The following is a 19,266-nucleotide window of genomic DNA, read 5'->3' as shown; positions in this document are numbered from 1 at the left end:
AGAGATGGGACAAGGAGAGAGCAAGCTAGATGCAGCCGGATGTTTTGAAACTAAGGAAGAGAGGGTGATGGGAGGACCACGGGTAGCCACAGAAGGGATGGCTACTGGAGGATTTGGGAACATTTGACTTGGAGTCTTCATCTGCTTCTGTGCACCTCCAAGGGGACGTAGGTCCACCTGGGATTGGAGGGTTCTCAGAGGGGTTAGTTTTGTCCACCCCTAGTGGTCTGAGGCTCCTCAAGGCTTTTAAATAAACTTTTAATTCAAGGGTAGCACACATACAGGAAAGTGCACACATTTTAAGTGTACAGTTCAATGACTTTTCACAAAGTGAATATACCCATGTAACCAGCACCCAGATCAAGACACAGACCATTACCAGCCCCCAGAGTCTCCCTTGTGCCCCTCTCTCCAGTCGCAAGCCCCCAAAGGTAACTAGTATCCTGACTTCTAACACCATAGGTTTGATGTGTCTGTTTTTGAACTTTATGTGGGAACCATACAGAATGCAGGACGACTTTGGAAAACTGTTTGACATTATCTGTTAAAGCTAAAATACCCCTGTCCTATGACCCTGAAATTCTACCCCTGGGTATTTGTTCAAAAGGATTAAGGGCTTATATCTGCTGTGAGACTTGTACCAGAATGTTTATAGTCACCGTTTTCCGGGTCGCTCTTCAGAATGAGTTCTGTTTACAGATGGTGGGTGTTGCCCATTACACAAACACTTCGAAGGCTTAGCTCTCACTGGCTTTCTTCCCAGGACACTTCCAGATGCCCCTCTGGAGAGTGACACTAACACAACATCTGATAAATCATCTTTCCCACCGTGTCATTGGTCACGAACACCAAGCTGATGAGTGGCACTTCTAGGACCCTTCTTCTTCAACTTTGGTCCAATGACCCCAGCCCCTCCTCTGCAACCTCCGAATGTAAACAAAGAGTTGCTCTGAGATTTTAGCAGAAAATTCCTCTTACATGCTTGGACACAGCTTATCTGACTTTGGGAGGCATCCACTTTGCAAGGACTCCAGTCCCTCTATGGCTTTTAAGCTACGTGTCCCCCTCATTTTATTAGCACTGACTGTGTGCCAGGTCCTGTGCCAGGCAGCGAACATTGTCCCAGAGCCTACAGAACTTAAGGTCTGGAGGAGAGAGACAAGGCAATGGGCAAGTGCATTGCTGTGTGAGATGTGGTGCAGTGAGAAGGATAGTGCAGGGGACAGTGGCCGGCTTCGAGTCAGGGAGGGCCCCTGGACAAGAAGACACCAAGGCCACGGTCTGCAGTGTGAGTAGGAGTCAGCCAGTGTGCTGAAGCCTCCCCTCTGCCTTCAGAGTCTGGCTGCCCTGGAGGTTGCTCTGCTTCCCTGGCCCCCAGGTCATGGGACTTGCGCCACCTCCGGGCCAGGGTGCACATTGGTGTTGTCCTGCCCCTGTGACCTCTGGAGCTTTCTTAGCTGCCCCTCTCTTCTTCCTCTTCAGGACTGTTTCCTTTATCATGGTCGGCACTTGTATCTTCCTAATTTGCCCTCTTTCAGGATCCACATTCTCCTTTGGGATCTCCAGTTGAGCTCCTGTTTCAAGACGGAAGCCTGGTCTCTCTGTTCACCCCTACTCCTCCCCAAAGCCTCTTCGGATGAGAAAAGAGATAGCAAAATGGACCAAGAGCGTGACAGGATGCCTTACTCTCTGCCTCTTGGTCATCCAGCAGGAATATCAGGAATTCTGTCCTGGAGGGGTGGCCTCTGCTGCTGTCAGTCCCCAGGACAAAAAGAGCCCCTCTCTTTCCCCGTTCAGGGAGGATGTGGGGAAGAGTAGGGGTGGACAGAGAGGCCCAGGCTCTTTCATCTTGAACCAGGAGCACAACCAGAGATTCCAAAAGAGAATGTGGATTCTGAGAGAAGGCAAATTAGGAAGATACAAGTCCTCATCCACAGGGGGAGGGGTTGATGCCTCTCCAGCCTGTCTACACTGGAGCACCCATCATGACCAAAGCCATCTATGTCTGTACTAGGTCTCGTTCCCCATTACAAGGTTTCATGTGCAAGTGACCTATTAAGAACGTGTTCCCAAAAAAAAAAAAAAAAAAAGAACGTGTTCCCAGGGGAGACCAGTAAAGGGGTGGAGGAAGCAGGACAGGCAAAGGGAGGAAGCTAAGGACCCATGCATATGAATGTCCACAGCAGCATTTTTTATAACATCTCACAACTAAGAACTACTCAAAGCTCCAGCAACAGTAGTGTCAGTGAAAGAAAAGTGTGGTTATAGTCACACAATCAAATGTTACTCAGCAATGAGTATAACTGAGCTGAAGCCACACACCACAGGCTGGATACATCTCACAAACTGGGGAAAATATTTGCAACTCATACTCCAGACAAAGGGTTCATCTCCCTTATATATAGAGTTCCTTCAAGTTGTTAAGAGAAAGACCCAACAGAAAAATGAGCTGTGGATATGAACAGGCAATTCAGGGAAAAAGAAATACAAACGGCTCTTAAATGTTTGAACAAATATTCAACCTCACTCATAAGACAAAATGCAAATGGAGACTGCGCTTTCACTTTCAGACTAGCAAATATTACATTTTGATAATTGTGTTGGTAAGGTTGTGGGAAAATGAGCACTCCAGATATTGCTGGTACAACTGTGAATTGGCACAAATCAGAGGGCAATTTAACTCTATCTACCCAAATCACAAACACACATATCCTTTGACCCAGCAATCCTGCTTGTAGGAGATCGTCTCACAGATGAAGTTGTGTATATAATTATCCATTACAGCATTGTTTGTAATAGTAAAGGGACTGGAAACCATTTATATGCCCAAGAGGAGACTATGAATAAATGATAGCATTCAGCTATTAAAAATGATGAGAATGCTGCATACTCATTAGAATGGCTAAAATTTAAAAGGTTGGGGACTTCCCTGGTGGTACAGTGGTTGAGAATCTGCCTGCCAGTGCAGGGGATACAGGTTCGATATCCGGTCCAGGAAGATCCCACATGCTGTGGAGCAACTAAGCCCGTGCGCCACAAGTACTGAAGCCCGTGCGCCTAGAGCCCGTGCTCCGCAACAAGAGAAGCCACTGCAATGAGAAGCCCACACACTGCAGCGAAATGAAGAATAGACCCCGCTCACTGCAACTAGAGAAAGCCTGTGTGCAGCAATGAAGACCCAATGCAGCCAAATAAATAAATAAGTAAATAAAAATAAAAGGTTGACAACACTAAAATGTTGGTGAGGATATGGAGAACTCTGACACATTGCTAGTGGGAATGTAAAATGGTACAGACACTTTGGAAAATAGTTTCTTTAAAAAATTAAACATGCCCTTTACTGTATGACCTTGCAATTCTACTTCAAGGTATTTACAGATGAGAAATGAAAACACATTCATACAGATTTACACAGCAATTTGTAGCGGCCATATTTAGAAGAGCCCAAACAGGAAAAGAACCCAAATGCCTAGCTGGAGAATAGAGAAACCGTGCTTCCCCTTTACCATGGAACATAGCACTACAAAAGAGCAAATTACTGCTACATGAACCAATGCAAATGAATCTCAAAAACAAAGAGGGAAGGAAACCAGACACAAAAGAGTACATGTTTTATGATTCTACTTGTTTGAAGTTCTAGAACAGGCAAATCTTATCTATAGACAGAAAGTATATCAGTGGTTGCCTGGGGTTAGGAGTGGGAGAGATTGACTCGGAAGGGGCACAGGAAAACTATTTGGGGGTGATGGAAAGGTTCTATCTAGATTGTGGTGGTGATTACATAGGTGTATAAATTTATCAAAACTCATCTAATTGTACACTTAAAGTAAGTACATTTTATTGTAATTTTAAAATCCAAAGTAATCATAGTAGAATAATAGTAATAATCATAAGAATAGTGTTGGGACTTCCCTGGTGGCACAGTGGATAAGACTCTGTGCTCCCAATGCAGGGGCCCAGGTTCGATCCCTGGTCAGGGAACTAGATCCCACACACATGCTGCAACTGGGAGTTCGCATGCCACAACTAAGGAGCCCACCTGCTGTAACTAAGACCCGGCACAACCAAATAAATAAATATTAAAAAAAAATAATAGTGTTAATGTGGACTTCCCTGGTGGTCCAGTTGTTAAGACTCTGCACTTCCACTGCAGGGGGCACAGGTTCAATCCCTGGTCAGGGGAACTAAGATCCCATATGCTGCATGGCAAGGCCAAAACAAGAAAGAAAAAGAAAAAGAATAGTATGTTAAGGAGACCACTGATAGGAAGGATCTCCAAGGGTATTAAGTGAAAAAACTCAAGGTACAGAAAAAAAAAGAGGAAAAAAAGTGTTTGTATTGTCGTGGACATGCATAAACTAATCTAAAAGCCTATACAAGAAGCTTATAATAGCTTCCTGTTGGAGGGGCGTGGTCTGAGAGGATGGGATGTCCCCTATACCTCTCACCATACTTTTTGATGTTTGAATGAGGCCAACATAGGTTACCTTCCCCACTGCAACTCTTACTAACTGAACTGGCGCATTTTGAATTCTCATAAACAAACAGATTTGCTTAAATTTAACATCCCTCGCTATCGGAATACTTGCTATTCGCTATCCGAATTTACTACTCAGTACACAAACTTTTTAAAACAAGAAACAAAAGCCAAAAGGCTCCCGCACGTGTGGGAGTCTATGGCTTTGCGCCATTCCTCGCCCCACCCCCACCCCCCGGCCACCACCAGGGACAAAGGGTTGCACCCCTCTCCGCCCGCCCGCCTGTTCCACCGCCTCGCCTTTGCCGTGCAGGGATCCCGCAGGACCGCGGCCTCCGCTCGTCCTCCCGACCGACCCGCGCACCTCGGGCACAGGCGCTGGCGGCCACCACGGAACAGAGACTAACTTGGGGCCTTGGCCGCCCCTGCCTGTCGCGGTCGCCCGGGCATCCCTTCTCCTAGGGCCCGCCAGTCTCTCACCCGGGCGACTCTGGGCGTGACTGGTGTCAAGGCGAGGACAAAGGTCCGATCCAGGAGACCATGGAGGGGGGCGCTTCCTGGACAGACCGGAGCAGCAACAGGTGGCCCCCTAGCACTGTCCCCGCCTCCCCGCTCTGGTCCTCAAAGGCCCTTCCCGAGGGTCCCTGCCCCATCTCCACTTCCCACCCCAACGAATAGGGGGCCCTCTGAGACCTATGCGGCGGGTTGGCTCGCGAGGGTCTCCCGCCCCACCGAGCTCTAACCCCTAGACGCGACAGGGTGGTCCCGGCTCCCCGAGGGCACACGCCGGCCGGGGTCAGGACTGATGGGCTGAGATGGTGGCGCGGGCAGGCGGGGCTCCGTGCGGGGTCGCGCGAGAAGGGGGTTGCGGGCCAGGATGGGGGTGCGGGAGGGTTGGGAGGCGGCGGGACGGCTGCAGAGGGCGTGGGTCGGCCGCGATCCAGCCGGGGCGGAGCCGAGAGCTGGGAGCCACAGCTCAGACGCTAGGCGCTCACAGCTATGCGCCCGGGGTATCGGAGAGCTCGAGGGTCGCCGGCGTTGGGGCTGCTGCTGCTACTGCGACTACCGTGGCCGGTGTGGGGGGCTGAGGCGTTTCAAGGTGAGTGGGAGTGCGCCGCGAGGTCGCTGTCGGGGATGGAGGGTCGGAAATCCCCGGGGATCGCGCGGTCCAGGAGGACAGGCCATGGGGAGGGTTTGGGAGAGTCTCTGTGGGAATTGCCCAGGGACTCTCAACTGCAGTTGTGCTGGCCTCAGGGCCCAGACTTGCACACTGTGCCCAGATACCCTGTGTCAATGGCGAAGCAGAGTGGCAGGGCCCCTTCCCTTCAAGCAGCCACTTAGCAGCCCCAAACCCCTCTGGATTCTCTGTTGTGGCCCCATCCGCCAGTATGAAGGTTCCTGCACCTTCATCTCCTAGGGTTCAGCGGGCCTCCGTCCTCCAGGAAGTCCGAGACCACCGGTGCCCTGGAGTCCCTGTTGCGCCCTCACACTAAGGGACTAGCTGTGGCCTCCACACTCATGCATCATTCCATGTTCACCCCCTCATCCCAGGGCCTTGGGGCAGTGTGTATATTGTTTATATTGTTGCCTTGTTTGGTTAGATAGACACGGCTTCAAACAGAAGGTGTCTGTTTAGCAGGGCCCTGGGGGAAGACTGCAGCTCTGTCTCTTCTCAGTTTGACCTCTACAAACTCTGTGAGATGGGGCTGATGAAAACCTCTCCCAAAGGGTGGGAGGATTGGTGGAGTCCTGTACATCAAGTGCGTGACTAGGCGGGCAGGAAGGGCCGGGCAGCCTGGGGACAGTGGGTTCCAGAGCACTGTGCAGGGGTGGGGGGGCGGGTGGCAACAGGGACAGGGTCCTGCCCTGTTCTGGGGCGTGGAGGGGGAGGGATGACAGACCTCATGCCTTTGGGGATGGTCCCCAGGCATTCCGCTGCTCCCTCCTCTTCAGCCTGGGGTCAGGGGAGGATGAAGGGACCCCTGGGAGGAATGGAGAGGGACTCTATGCTCCCCAACACCACACTGGCTCCTCAGTTTCCACTCCCATCCACCTAGTCACCACAGCTCCATCTCTGCCTCCTTGTCCCCGTCAAGGTGCCAATGGCCAGCGTGTGTGCACAGGGCCAGGAGGAGAACCCACACTCACACATGCACACAGGCACACCTTCCCCTCTCCACCCTGGGAAACCCAGGGCCAGCTGGACCTGGTGCTCCACGCCGAGTTAAGTCCTCTCTAGCCTGAGACCGCCCCCACCCCCCACCCCGCACTCAGATCCCTCCCTACACTGGCCCTTCAGCCTCAATTCCAAGGCCCTGCACCTCCCCACCCTCACCCCCATCTACCTGATGGAAACTGCTGATCCAATCAAGGAGGGCTTCTTGGGAGAAGGGGACTTCCTGAAGTGGCTGCGATTCCAGGTCTTTGATGATGGGGTCTGCAGGAGGAGGTGGAGAAGGAGAAAGGAGTCGGTGTGGCCTGGCAGGAGTTGAGCCACTTCCATGGGCAGCCATCTCAGCCTGGGCAGGGCTGGGGCCAGGGCTGGGCGGGGGTTGGGGAGCTGTCAGTTCTGGGAGCTGGGCTTCCCCAGTGATGGAGGGAAGGCTGCCTGTAGGCTCTGGGCAGCCTGAGGTCTGATTCCTGCAGAGCGGGTGTGTGGAGAGTTTCCGGGGTCCACTTGGCAGGGGGGCTGGGAGCATTCCAGGGGAGCATTCCAGGCACTTTCTGAGTAATGCTTCACTCTGGTATTCCTCCTGGAGCCCCCCTTAAGCATTCCCGTCTTGGGAGCACTCAGGCTCTGTCTCCCAAACAAACCCCCCCACTCTTGAAGACTCGAGGAGGGGGCTTCTGGGCCAGTGTCCCTGGAAGCCCTGCCCCCAGCATGAAGCCCCCAGAGGGAGCTTTGGGCAACATCTGGCTGTTGTTTTTCTCAGATGGTGGGGGAGACACAGGCGTCCTGTCTTCACACATCTCTCACCCTAAAAGCATCTGCTGCCCAGTCTAAAAATACCTGAAGCTGCCTCCCATTTCCTTTCCCCTCTGTATTAGGGGCCTTGGTCTCTTCCTTGTGATCTTTGACCCCAATTCTCCCCTCCCAAGGTCAGTGGGTCTCCCAAGTGCCCAGCTGAGCAGTTCTTCCCAGGCTCCTCTGTCTCTCTTCTGCCACCTCCCTGGTGGCTCCTCAGTTCCAAGGATGCCTCATGGGTGGCCACCCTTCTCCAGGCTAAACTTTTTTTTTTTGTGGTACACGGGCCTCTCACTATTGTGGCCTCTCCCGTTGCGGAGCAGAGGCTCCGGACGCGCAGGCTCAGCGGCCATGGCTCACGGGCCCAGCTGCTCCGCGGCACGTGGGATCTTCCCAGACCGGGGCACGAACCCGTGTCCCCTGCATCAGCGAGCGGACTCTCAACCACTGCGCCACCAGGGAAGCCCCAGGCTAAACTTTTGAGTATTGAAGATGGAGTCTCCTGTTCCTGCCTGCTGACATCCTCTAACTCTATCCCTCTGTTGTCTCCAATTTCCCTATGTCCCTCAGGTTCCCCTCACCCTGTGCTCTGTCCTCTCCCCAGGAAACACCCCTGGAGAGCCAGTCACCCTGCACTGGGTTCTGGATGGACGACCCCAGCACATGGTCACCCTGGAGCAGCCGGTCAGTGCCAGGTCATCCCTTACTCTGCAGAGGCCCAGGGTCTCTCAGCCCCTTTGCCCTTCCCCAGATATCAGCGTGGCAGTTTCGCTGGGGTCCCTAGATCCCCAGAGTCCTTCAGGCCCCTCCCCGAAGGTTTGGCAGGGGCAGGTGGGAGACGTCTAGCTGGAGAGAGGCTGCACACATGGAAGTCATTTTCCAGTTTCCTCTCCCCCACCTCCTCCTTAACCATCTCTTCCCAGTGTTATTCAGGCCACCTCCACCCCATCAGGCAGAGGTGGGGCCAGAAGCTTTTCAAGGACCTCTTTAAGAAAACACCAAAATATCTTCCTTTTGCGAAGTTTACCAGAACATGTGACCCTGTGGATGAATTGCTGTCCTCTCCAGGACCCTGCCATTTAGGGGCCTGAAACTTGTCTCACTGGCTCACGCCACTTCTGCCCAGTAGTCACTCTCTCCTAGTGCCCCCAAATGCAAGCCCACCCTGTTTTGCTTCTTCTGGATGCTCTGTCCCAGTCTCCTCCCAACGGCCATCCATCACACACTTTCAGAATAACCTTGCCCCCATCTGTATGTGCCACACAGCTGTGCTGCATGGAGACCAACAGCCTTTGTATGCCCATTTCACAGAGGGGTAAACTGAAGCCCAGAGAGGCTGGAGAAACTGCCCAAGGTCACACAGCTCTTTAACCCAGAAGAAACCATTGGCCAATGTTCCCCAAGCCTAGAGCACCCTTTTCATCATGAATTTTCAGGAAAGAGAAGACAATCCACTGTCCAAGCCTGCAAGGAGGAAGGCAGGAGAGCACTGCCGTGTAGGCCGGGGGGCCCCCACAGGCCCAGCAACTCTCAACCTAGGGCCCTCACTGGGTCCCCCAGACCCTCAGGGCCCCCATTCAAGGGGTCAGCATGGTGCCAGCCCGAGCTTTGAGATTGTTCATCACTGGCATAGGGGAAGGGACATCACATGCTGAGACCACCCTGACTGCGGACGTCCCTCTGGGCCTGGCCTGGGCTGTGACCAAATAGGAGGGGAGTGCCAGAGGGAATTTGCTTTCCTCAATTTTTCTGTCCCTGGGAAGCCTGCCAAGATGAGGACAGCAGACAGAGTGGCAGGGTGTCCTGTCCCAGAGGCAGGAAACACCTACATTTTAGGTTGGAGATGGAGTGCATGGTGAAGGGCAGGGTCACCAGGAGGGCAAGAAATGAGGACAGCAGGGGCTGCAGAGGGACAGAGAGAGGGATGGGGGTGGGGCAAGAGGAAGCTTTCCATCTGGGCTGCCTCCTTTCCTCCGTGCAAATCTTTCTCCAATAAAACAAGTGGCATTCCGGCCACATGAGCTCATGCTTGGGGCCTAGGGCGGCCTTTGGCTGGGGGAGGGGACTATTTGCTCCCCACCTGCAGAGGAAGGCCCCCTCCATAAGACTCTGAGCCTCTTGGCCTGGGGCCCAGGCCAGTGCATTGTGGGATAAAAGGGAAGGGCCAGCAAAAGTGGGGGCCAGCATTCCAAGGACACAGCTGCTCTCCAGGAGGCTCCTGGCCCGCTCCAGCTCTGGGCCCCCAGCCAGGGAGTGGACAAAGCGGGCAGATGGGGTATTCCCACAGGGTGGAAGCGGCAAAGAGGGTAGGCGAAGGAGAGGTGGGCAGGCTGGCCCAGGCCCACCCTCCTGACATCTAGCCAAGAAAACCAGAGTTTTTCTCTTGGCAAGGCGTGTGAGTCAGTGTTTACCTCACGGGCTCAGTGAAGCAGGTGTGGGGTGAGCCTGCTAGAGGCATAGGAAAATTTGGGGGGGTGGGCAGCTAGTCAGCATTGGAGGTGGAGGTACTAAGTCTGAATTCTACAGGGAGTGGGGAACAGCAAGGTACAGAAAGGAGAGGTTGTGAGGAGGCCTGAGCCGTGGCTACCCCACTCTCCCGCATCAATGTCTTCAGGACCCCACTCTCCTCCCTGCTTAGAGGAAGGCTTCTGGGCATGAAAGAGGAGGGAAGACCAGAGGAAGAGACCAGTAACCTTGGGCAAGGCATGGCATCTTTCTGAGACCACTTGTCTCTCCAGGGAGGATGTGGAGTGCACCTAGCAGGCTCTGTCAAATGGCTGCTGTCAGAACAACAAACATTCTGAGTTTGAAAGCACCTTTGCAAGTTCTCACCCCACACCCATCCACACCCACAATGGCAAGCAGGGGCCTTCTGCCCCGTGCCCCTGTGCTCTCCCCATGAACTCCCTCGCCAGTCAGCTCCACATCCTTCCTGCTTCCTGGCAGGCAGGGGACCTGGATGCCCGCCCTCTCAGCCCTACACTCCTTCTTGCCCAGGTCTCGAAGCTAGAAGTGGGGCTGGTGGTCTTGAAGGCTGAAGGCCAGGAGCTCCTGCTAGAGCTGGAGAAGAATCAGTGAGTACCAGGCCGGGGAAAGAGCTGGGAGCCAAGAATAGCCCCTCTCTCTGGGGAGGGTTCAGTGCTGGGGACAGAGACTGATGGGAACCCTAGATGGAGGCTGGATGGGGTGAGAACCCCAGAGGAGGAGGTGCAGGTGACAGGGCGAGTCATGCTAGCCCATGACTGGCTCCCTCGAGGCTGAAGTGGGCTATTGAGGCTGGGTCAGCCCTGCTGTGGGGCACATCTCTCATCCCGGCCCCAGAAACATCTTGTCAGCTTCCTGCCAGGAATGAGTGAGCATCACCTGGTGGGTGCTCACAGGGTGTGCTGAGTCAAAAGAGAATCCAAGATGGATTCCAAAGATGGGCGGGTGCTCCAGGCTTCGGGAATGCCAGGGACAAAGGTACACTGGCTACATAGGTCAAGGCACATTCAAGAGGGCATGCCAATTTGTCTGGCTTGCCTGGGGAGTCTCCATCTGAGGGAGGGGAGCAAGGGGAAACAAATTTGGGGAGTCCTAGCAGGGCCAGATCACAGAAGGCCATTTTGTTGCTGAGTGTCCAGGATGGTGCAAAGCCAAAGATTCTGAGCTGGTGAATGAGCAGGCAGAGCTGGGCTGGGTGAGGTGAATGTCTAAGATGGAGCGTGGGTTCGTGAAACCATCTAGACTGTGTTATCAACAGCTATCATTTATCAAGTGCTTATTTCATTGCAGGCACTGTTCTGAGCACTCTACACATGTTTTATTCTCCCCCATGCACTGGGAACAAACTCAGGTGGAACTCAGGTTCCACCATGCCTAACCATAGTTTCTCTGGGGTTCAATGTCCCCATGTGTTAAAAAGGGTGATCAGGGCTTCCCTGGTGGCGCAGTGGTTGAGAATCCGCCTGCTGATGCAGGGGACACGGGTTTGTGCCCCGGTCTGGGAAGATCCCACATGCCGTGGAGCGGCTGGGCCCGTGACCCATGGCCGCTGAGTCTGCGCGTCTGGAGCCTGTGCTCCGCAACGGGAGAGGCCACAACAGTGAGAGGCCCGCGTACCGCCAAAAAAAAAAAAAAAAAAAAGGGTGATCACATCACCTCCCTCCTAAGGTTGAGTGTGTGGGTGGAGTGGGGGAGCAAAGCTGGAGGAGGAAGTAAGACTGGGAAGTGGAGAAGCAGGCATCACAAGTCTTTGGGGGCAGTCTGCGGGTAAAGAGGCCAAGGTGAGGTGGGGTGAAGGATTTTCTTTAAAGAAGAGAAATTTACTTATGGTTGATCCATCTTCGTGGGAAGGATCCTGATGAGATGGAGCCCAAAGATGAATTCAGTTACTTGAGTGGGGTCTGGAGAAGGAAGGGAGGAGGATCCCTGCTCAGACGGGCAGGGCAGGAGCAGGTGTGGATTCTGTTTTCTCTGGAAGCAGGGGGTGAGCATCAGTGAAGGACAGGTGGGGAGATATGTGGGACCTGGGGGCCTGAGGAGAAGATTTGAAGGAACTCTGAATGGGAGGAGGTGGGCTAGAGGGTTGTCCAGATGCCCAACAAGGGTAGGCAGCAGCCAGGGCCACCTAGGGAGTTCACACACTTCCTTGGCTCCAAGTCGCACCTCCTTGGCAGTGTCTCCTGACTCCTCTCCTCCTGCCCAGTCTCTTTCTAACACCCCTGACCTGTGGATCCAGCTGCCTGTCACAGGTCCTAGGGGAGCCACAAACGTTCCCATGTTCCTGTTCCTCCCTGGTGCTTCCCACACGCCCATTTCCACATCTAAGCCATTACCAAGGCTCCTTCCTGACCTTCACCTTGCTCATTCTAGCCCAAGATTTTTCTGAGCTGAGCAATGCACAGTCACTCCTGTCCCTTCCCTAAGACGCACTTCGGCTGCTTCCTAAGTGCTAGCCCTGTGCCTCACTCATAGAGCTACTCAATTAGCTATCAGGGAGGAAGACCAGAGGGCATCCTGGAGGAAGCAGGGCTGGATTAAGTAATTTCTGCAACACTCCCTCCCAGCAGGCTGCTGGCTCCAGGATACACAGAAACCCACTACAGCCCAGATGGGCAGCCAGTAGTGCTGTTCCCCAACCACACGGTGAGATACTTCCATGGACTCTGAGGACAGGGTGAGGAGTGCTGGGGTATGCACCCACCAAGGGCCTCTCCACCATTTCCCCCATTCTCCTCCTGTTCCTAAGGAGAAGCTGGAGCCAGTCCCCCACCATGCTTTTTTTCTTGCCCCTCCCACCTCAGTCCTGGCTGAGATTTGGGGCTGGGTCCTTTGCTCTCCAGGATCATTGCCACTACCATGGGCGTGTGAGGGGCTTCCTGGACTCCTGGGTAGTCCTCAGCATCTGCTCTGGGATGAGGTGAGGAGTTCTGGGGGAAGGGGCTGGGCCTGGGGCTAGGGAAAGAGTTCCCTTACTGCCCACCCCTGTATCCCTTTGCACCCTAGGGGCCTGATCACACTCAGCAGCAATGCCAGCTATTATGTGCATCCTTGGCCAGCTGGGGACTCCAAAGACTTCTTGACCCACAAGATCTTCCGGACGGAGCAGCTGCTCAGCTGGAAAGGGGCCTGTGGCTACAGGGACCCTGGGGACAAAAGGGACATGGCCAGGCTTTCGTGTGCCACCCAGATCAGGGTCAGGAGCACGGGCAGGGGTGGGGGTAGGAATGCAGTATCCAGAGCCCTTTAAAATCAGAAGAGACAGGAATGTGCAGCCCCAATTCAGGGCCTCCTGTCCTGACATTTTTATTTGGAGGCTGAAGGAACAAGTTCTAGCAAAATTTTAAAGTTAACTTTGTGCTTTCTGGGAATTGGGGTTGGTGGTCAGGGCTCAAGCCCAGCAGCCTGCCACTCAGGGTCACCATTGCCGCCTCCCCAGGAGAGGCGGGAGTCCTTGGGGAGCCCGAGGTACCTGGAGCTGTACATAGTGGCGGATCACACCCTGGTGAGAGAAGCCCCAAGGGGGTTGGCAGGCCTGGATGGGGTGAGCGCAGCCCATCCTCACACGCGGTATTACTTGCTGTTTTTCTAGTTCTTGATCCAGCACCAGAACTTGAACCACACCAAACAGCGTCTTCTGGAGGTCGCCAGCTATGTGGATCAGGTTGGGTCGGTGGGGGGAAGAGCACTTTTGGGGTGACCACGACAGGGGCAGGCTTGGAGATGGGGAGAGGGAACGAAGGGGAAGAAAGAGGGGCGCTCCCATGGAGCACGGGCACCGCGGCGGTCCCCCACTTCAGCCCTGCCCCGCCGCGCCCGCAGATTCTCAGGACTCTGGACATTCAGGTGGCGCTGACCGGCCTGGAAGTGTGGACCGAGGAGGACCAGAGCCGCGTCACGCCAGACGCGAACGCCACGCTCTGGGCCTTCCTGCAGTGGCGCCAGGGACTGTGGGCACGGCAGCCACATGACTCGGCTCAGCTGCTCACGTGGGTGCCTCCGACCCCTACGCGGTCCCGGCCGGGCGGCCCGGACTCCCGGCCCGCCCGGTCAAGCCGCGCTCCTCCCTCAGGGGCCGCGCCTTCCAGGGCGCCACCGTGGGCCTGGCGCCGGTCGAGGGCATGTGCCGCGCGGAGAGCTCTGGAGGCGTGAGCACCGTGAGCGCCACCTGGGACGGGAGGAGGAGGAGAGGTGCTGGGGGGTGGTCTCCACAGCCCGCAGTGACCGTCCCCACGCCCTCCCAGGACCACTCGGAGCTCCCCATTGGTGCTGCAGCCACCATGGCCCACGAGATAGGCCACAGCCTCGGCCTCAGCCACGACCCCAACGGCTGCTGCGTGGAGGCAGCGGCGGAGCAGGGCGGCTGCGTGATGGCCGCAGCTACCCGGTACCCGCGCCGGGGCGGGGGCGGGGCTGCAGGACAGGCTTCGCGGGACCCGGGCCTTCCTCAGCTGCATTTCTTTGGGCGAAACGGTTATCCCTCAGTTTCTTCTTCTGTGAAATGGGGATGATGATAATAGTGCCTGCCCTGAGGGTTGTTTATGAGGCTGAAGTGTAGGGAACGCAGGCAAAGTGGATTCTCATGATATGATAAATTATTTTCGGACAAACTTGCGAGGTGACTCCAACGCCGCGAGGAGAGGCGCTGGGTTGGGATTCGATCTTGGGTCCTGGGCTGCTCGCTCTTGGCGTCACACGCTCCCGCCTCGCGCTCGCCGTGTGACTTTGCGAGAGTTACTTACCCTCTCTGGGCTCTGCCTCTAGAGAATTCTAGCCGCCAGTTGCTCAGGCGGTGTTCGCGCATCCGGCGGCTGCGTAGCCAAGCACCTGTGTGCCGGGGGGAGGGGACTGGAGCCCAGCAGGGGTTGGCAGGGGGTGGTCCCCGTATGCCCGACGCCCTCCCCCGCCCGTAGGCACCCGTTCCCGCGAGTGTTTAGCGCCTGCAGCCGCCGCCAGCTGCGCGCCTTCTTCAGCAAGGGAGGGGGCGCGTGCCTCTCCAACGCGCCGGACTCCGGGCTCCTAGTGCCCCGGGCGCACTGCGGGAATGGCTTCGTGGAAGAGGGCGAGGAGTGCGACTGCGGCGCCGGCCAGGTCAGGTCCGCACGACCAGCCCCGGGGGACCAAGCTGGTCCCCGCCTGCCCCCTCCCCGGAGGTCTGGGCGCTGCACCCTCACCTGGTCCCTCCTCGCCTTTCCGGCTCCAGGAGTGCCCGGACTCCTGCTGCCATGCCCACAACTGCTCGCTGCGTGCGGGGGCCCAGTGCACCCACGGGGACTGCTGCGCACACTGCTTGGTGAGGGTATGGGAGGCTCGGGGGTGAGGGTTGGGGGCACTTGGGAGCCGGCCTGTTGGTCTTGGCTAATCGGCGCCCTCCGGTCCCCCTTGCGGGTGCTGGCTCTGCTCTGTGCGTGGGTTCGCCTGGACCTCCCCACAGGGCTCTCTCATGTCCGATTGGCGCTCTCGAAGTGGATCTCTAACTGTTCATTTTCTCTCTATGCCTCGCCGCCTTCCCTCCACGCGGGTCACCTGCGTAGCTGAAGCCGGCGGGTGCGCCTTGCCGCCGGTCTGCGGGCGACTGTGACCTCCCTGAATTCTGCACGGGCGTCTCCCCCTATTGCCCCCCCGACATTTACCTACTAGATGGCTCGCCCTGCGCCAGAGGCCGCGGCTACTGCCGGGACGGCGCGTGTCCCACGCTGGAGCATCAGTGCCAGCAGCTCTGGGGGCCTGGTGAGACCAAGGGCGCGCCCTCCGCCCGCATCCTCGGGCCTGCTCAGTTTAATGCTCTAGGGGGAGGTGGGCGGGGGAAAACTGAGGCAGAATGGGCGTGGTTCAGGTCTGGGCTGCCGCCCCTAGTCCCGCCCATGCTTCCTCAGGCTCCCGCCCAGCCCCGGAGGCTTGTTTCCAGGTTGTGAACTCTGCGGGAGACGCCCATGGGAACTGCGGCCAGCAAAGCGACAGCAGCTTCGTGCCCTGTGCGCAGAGGTGGGGAGCAGAGGGAGGGGAAGCTGGGGAAGAGGGTATGGAGAAACTCCACGCTGTTTGACTACCCTGCACTTCGTCCCTAGCGATGCGCAGTGTGGGAAACTGCAGTGCCAGGGCGGGGAGCAGAGTGCACTGGCGCCACACATGGTGCCGGTGGACTCCACCGTACCCCTAGGCAGCCGCCAGGTGACCTGCAAGGGAGCCCTCGTGCTGCCCGGCACCCAGCTGGACCTGCCTGATTTGGGCCTGGTAGAGTCAGGCACCCAGTGTGGACCTAGAATGGTGAGCCCTGCCCACCCGACCCCTCCCTGCCACTTGAGTCCTGCAGGCCAAAGCATCACTCCCCCTCACTGCCCAGTGCACACACTGCCCATAGGTGTGCCAGGAAAGGCGCTGCCGGAACACTACCTTCCGAGAGCTGGAGCTCTGCCTGACCGCCTGCCATGGTCGCGGGGTGAGTGGCCTGAAAGGTGTGTGGGGGGTGACCTTGGAAGTCCCTGATCTCGTGGGACCCTCCGTTTCTCTTTTCCACTGCAGGTTTGCAATAGTAACCGTAATTGCCACTGTGCTCTGGGCTGGGCTCCGCCTTTCTGTGACAAGCCAGGGTTTGGTGGTAGTGTGGACAGTGGTCCTATGCAGCCTGAAAGTGCGTCTATGGGGGGCAAGTGGGGAGGGCCCCTGTGATGCACCTCAGGACTCAGCCATGCCCTGTCCTCCACAGACCAGGACACCTTCACGCTGGCGGTGATCCTTAGTTTTCTGCTGCCTCTGCTCCCTGGGGCCGGCCTGGCCTGGTGCTGCTGCCGGCACCCGGAACTCCGTCTCCAACAATGCCTTTGGGGCTCAAGGAGGGACCCCACGTGCAGTGGGTAGGCACTGAGGGCTAAGGTTCCTGCTCCTCAGAGCTCTGCTGGACCTGGGGCAGCTGGGGTGGGGTCCTCAGGCCTTGCCCCCAGGTGCACAGAGGCAGGCAAAGGCAATGGAAAGAAGCATTGAGCAGAAGGCCCCAGTGGCCTTCCAGTGAAGCCAAAGGCGTGGATCCATGCAGGGCCCTCTACCCTGGTCCCCACTGCTGGGATTCAGTACCTCTTGTCCATATCTTTTCTCCCACCAAGAGGCTGCCTCATCCTTGACTTTGCCCTGTTTTTTCACCAGCTTATAATGCAATTCCTGCTCCGATGTACCCTTCAAGGCCTCTCCAGCTTCTCTCTCATGAGCTTTCAGCCTTCTGGCATTTCCTCTGCCTAAATCTCTGCTGTTACCCCTTCAAGTTCCCAAATGCAGGGCCCAGCACATCTTTCCTTTCGCTACCACTGGGCAGCTATGGTGCTGGCTGCCCTTGTGCCAAGGGCCTGCCCCTAACCCAGTTCTCCACGACCTGGGATGAGGGTCACATGATACCAAGCATGGTCAGTCTAGGGCTGCCCCTTCACTGGGCGCTGGGCAAGGCATGAGCCCTATGACCACATCTGACACAGCCTAGCCTTGGGAGCGTTCTGGGCAAGCTGAGGGAGAGGGCAAAGTTTGGGCTGGAGATGGAGGAAGAGGGCATCCCAAACAGGGGCAGGGCACCAGCTGAGAGGGCCTTGACACAATTAGTGTTGATTGTGGGTCTGTGAGCAGAGGATCAAGGTGGTCAGAGCTTGGTGTGTCATCACTGGGGGCTTACAGGGTGGGCAGCAAACACATGTCATCAGCCAGGTGAAGTATTGAGGAGACTGTTTCCAAGAGACATCAAAGGAAGTGGTAAGGCCCTGGGAGATGGGATGTGAGCAGCTGAGCATAGCTTGGAGTCATCAAGGGCAGCAGGGCCACCCAATGACAAGGAGCACAAATACAGGTACCACTGGGGAAGGAAGTCCACCCCTCTTTGGGACCTGAGTGATGCCAACATCTGGAGGATGCTGGGGTGGTTCCAGAGCTTAGGAGAAATATCAGGGCTGGAGAGAGGAAGTGTCAGAGGCCCTGGGAAAGCATGAGTCTCAACTGGAGCCTGGACCCCAAGGGCTCCTCTCAGGAGGGAGCAGGAAGTGAGCTGGACAGAACAAACTGGGTGCAAGCCTCTGGCTGCAGGGAAGAAGCCCCAGGGTCCCTACTAACGGTCACTGTCTCAATCTCCTGGCCTCTCATCCACTGCTCAGACCCAAAGATGGCCCATGCAGGGGCCACCCTCTAGGCAGTGTTCACCCAATGGAGTTGGGCCTGACAGCCACTGCAGAGCCCCAGGCCCTGGGTGCGTGAGGCACAGTGGGAGATGGGGAGGGAAGGAAAGGGACAGGCTCTTGTCTTCTGCCTCCTTCCAGATGGGCCCCCTCCTCTCCACTTAGCACCCAGCCACCTTGAGCCCCTGTGCCCCACCCTGCATCAGGGACTCTTGCCACCTATGTTCACAGCACTCTTCCCCCACCTATTGCTCCGCAGACCTTGAGAACTCTGTCAGAGCCCAACAGCCACCTTGAGAAGCCTGTGACCCACGGCCCTGCTTGTACCCCCAAGGTAGGTGGGGCCCTCCACTTCCCATTGCTCACCCATCCACCTCTTGCCCCTCATCTCACAGTCCCTTACTCTGAGTTTTTTTTAAATATTTATTTGGCTGCGTTGGGTCTTAGTTGCGACATGCAGGATCTTTGTTGTGGCACGTGGGATCTTTATTTGCAGCATGTGAACTCTTAGTTGCGGCTTGTGGGATCTAGTTCCCCGACCAGGGAGCGAACCAGGGCCCCCTGCAATGGGAGTGCAAAGTCTTAGCCACTGGACCACCAGGGAAGTCCCACTCTGAGGTTTTTGAGCTTATAGTATGGAAATGAGACAGGCCACGTGGAGAAGCTGTTGTCTGGGGCCAGATGCTGGAGGCCCCTGGGGCAGGGGAGGAAGAAGTTCTGGCTCTTCCTGGGTCACTGGTTTTCCCTGAGGGAGGACAGGGGGTCCCTGACGCATGACTTGCAATCTGGGGTCCCAGCCCTCAGGGGATGATGCCCCCCCCCCCCACCCCATGCCATTCTCAGCAGGTAGAGTCCAAAAGCCAAGATCCTGTCTCTGGTGAAAAGTGACTCCTGAGATGAGAAGACTTAAGGACAGGTGGCTACTGACAGCCACACCAGGAACTTGGACCCCGCCCCCCAGGGGCGGAGCCAGCGAGTCAGCAGACCTCTTGCACCTTTGGGCAGCTTCGAAATTTCTTCCCTGAGTTACCGCCACACCACCTACTCCAGGACCCTGGAGCCTCATCAAAATTTGCGCAGTGCTGTCCCCATTCCTTAGGGCTGCGGGATCCTGCTAGGGTACACCCTCCAGCTCAAGCGAGAATCCATCAGTCCCAGGAGGGAAGGTCATGTAGTCACTGACCTCCTGTCACTAG

General features: G+C 56.4%; 1 protein-coding gene across 2 annotated transcripts; it reads left to right on the top strand.

Annotated features, from left to right (window-relative positions):
- The first annotated feature begins 5,471 nt into the window (after positions 1-5,471).
- Positions 5,472-19,025, top strand: ADAM33 (ADAM metallopeptidase domain 33). Of its 2 annotated transcripts, XM_027078808.1 has the most exons (21): positions 5,472-5,576; positions 8,047-8,126; positions 10,440-10,516; positions 12,491-12,569; positions 12,767-12,843; positions 12,930-13,119; positions 13,363-13,428; positions 13,516-13,587; positions 13,746-13,912; positions 13,996-14,080; positions 14,168-14,310; positions 14,837-15,014; positions 15,127-15,216; positions 15,458-15,653; positions 15,800-15,908; positions 15,992-16,190; positions 16,285-16,362; positions 16,446-16,554; positions 16,630-16,777; positions 18,302-18,404; positions 18,914-19,025. In XM_027078808.1, the coding sequence occupies exons 1-21, from the start codon at positions 5,477-5,479 to the stop codon at positions 18,956-18,958; spliced, it is 2,391 nt and encodes a 796-aa protein (XP_026934609.1). In that variant the 5' UTR covers positions 5,472-5,476; the 3' UTR covers positions 18,959-19,025. The 2 variants fall into 2 exon arrangements, with proteins under 2 accessions (XP_026934609.1, XP_026934610.1); XM_027078809.1 differs by lacking the exons at positions 18,302-18,404; positions 18,914-19,025 and adding an exon at positions 18,050-18,295.
- Positions 19,026-19,266: the final 241 nt, after the last annotated feature.

The sequence above is a fragment of the Aethalodelphis obliquidens genome, unplaced genomic scaffold (genome assembly GCF_003676395.1).
Source record: "Aethalodelphis obliquidens isolate GAN/ISIS:26980383/991018 unplaced genomic scaffold, ASM367639v1 scaffold42, whole genome shotgun sequence".
NCBI classification, from domain to species: Eukaryota; Metazoa; Chordata; class Mammalia; order Artiodactyla; family Delphinidae; genus Aethalodelphis; species Aethalodelphis obliquidens.
Note: the sequence above shows the minus strand (reverse complement) of the source record. Positions and strands in the feature narration are given on the sequence as shown.

Bases quoted from the DNA above. Each gene is read 5' to 3' on its own strand.
- ADAM33 (XM_027078808.1), top strand. From the start codon at position 5,477: ATGCGCCCGGGGTATCGGAGAGCTCGAGGGTCGCCGGCGTTGGGGCTG. The intron at 13,429-13,515 runs GTGAGAGAAGCC...CTGTTTTTCTAG, and splicing joins TAGTGGCGGATCACACCCTG to TTCTTGATCCAGCACCAGAA. The intron at 15,015-15,126 runs GTCAGGTCCGCA...TTCCGGCTCCAG, and splicing joins GCGACTGCGGCGCCGGCCAG to GAGTGCCCGGACTCCTGCTG.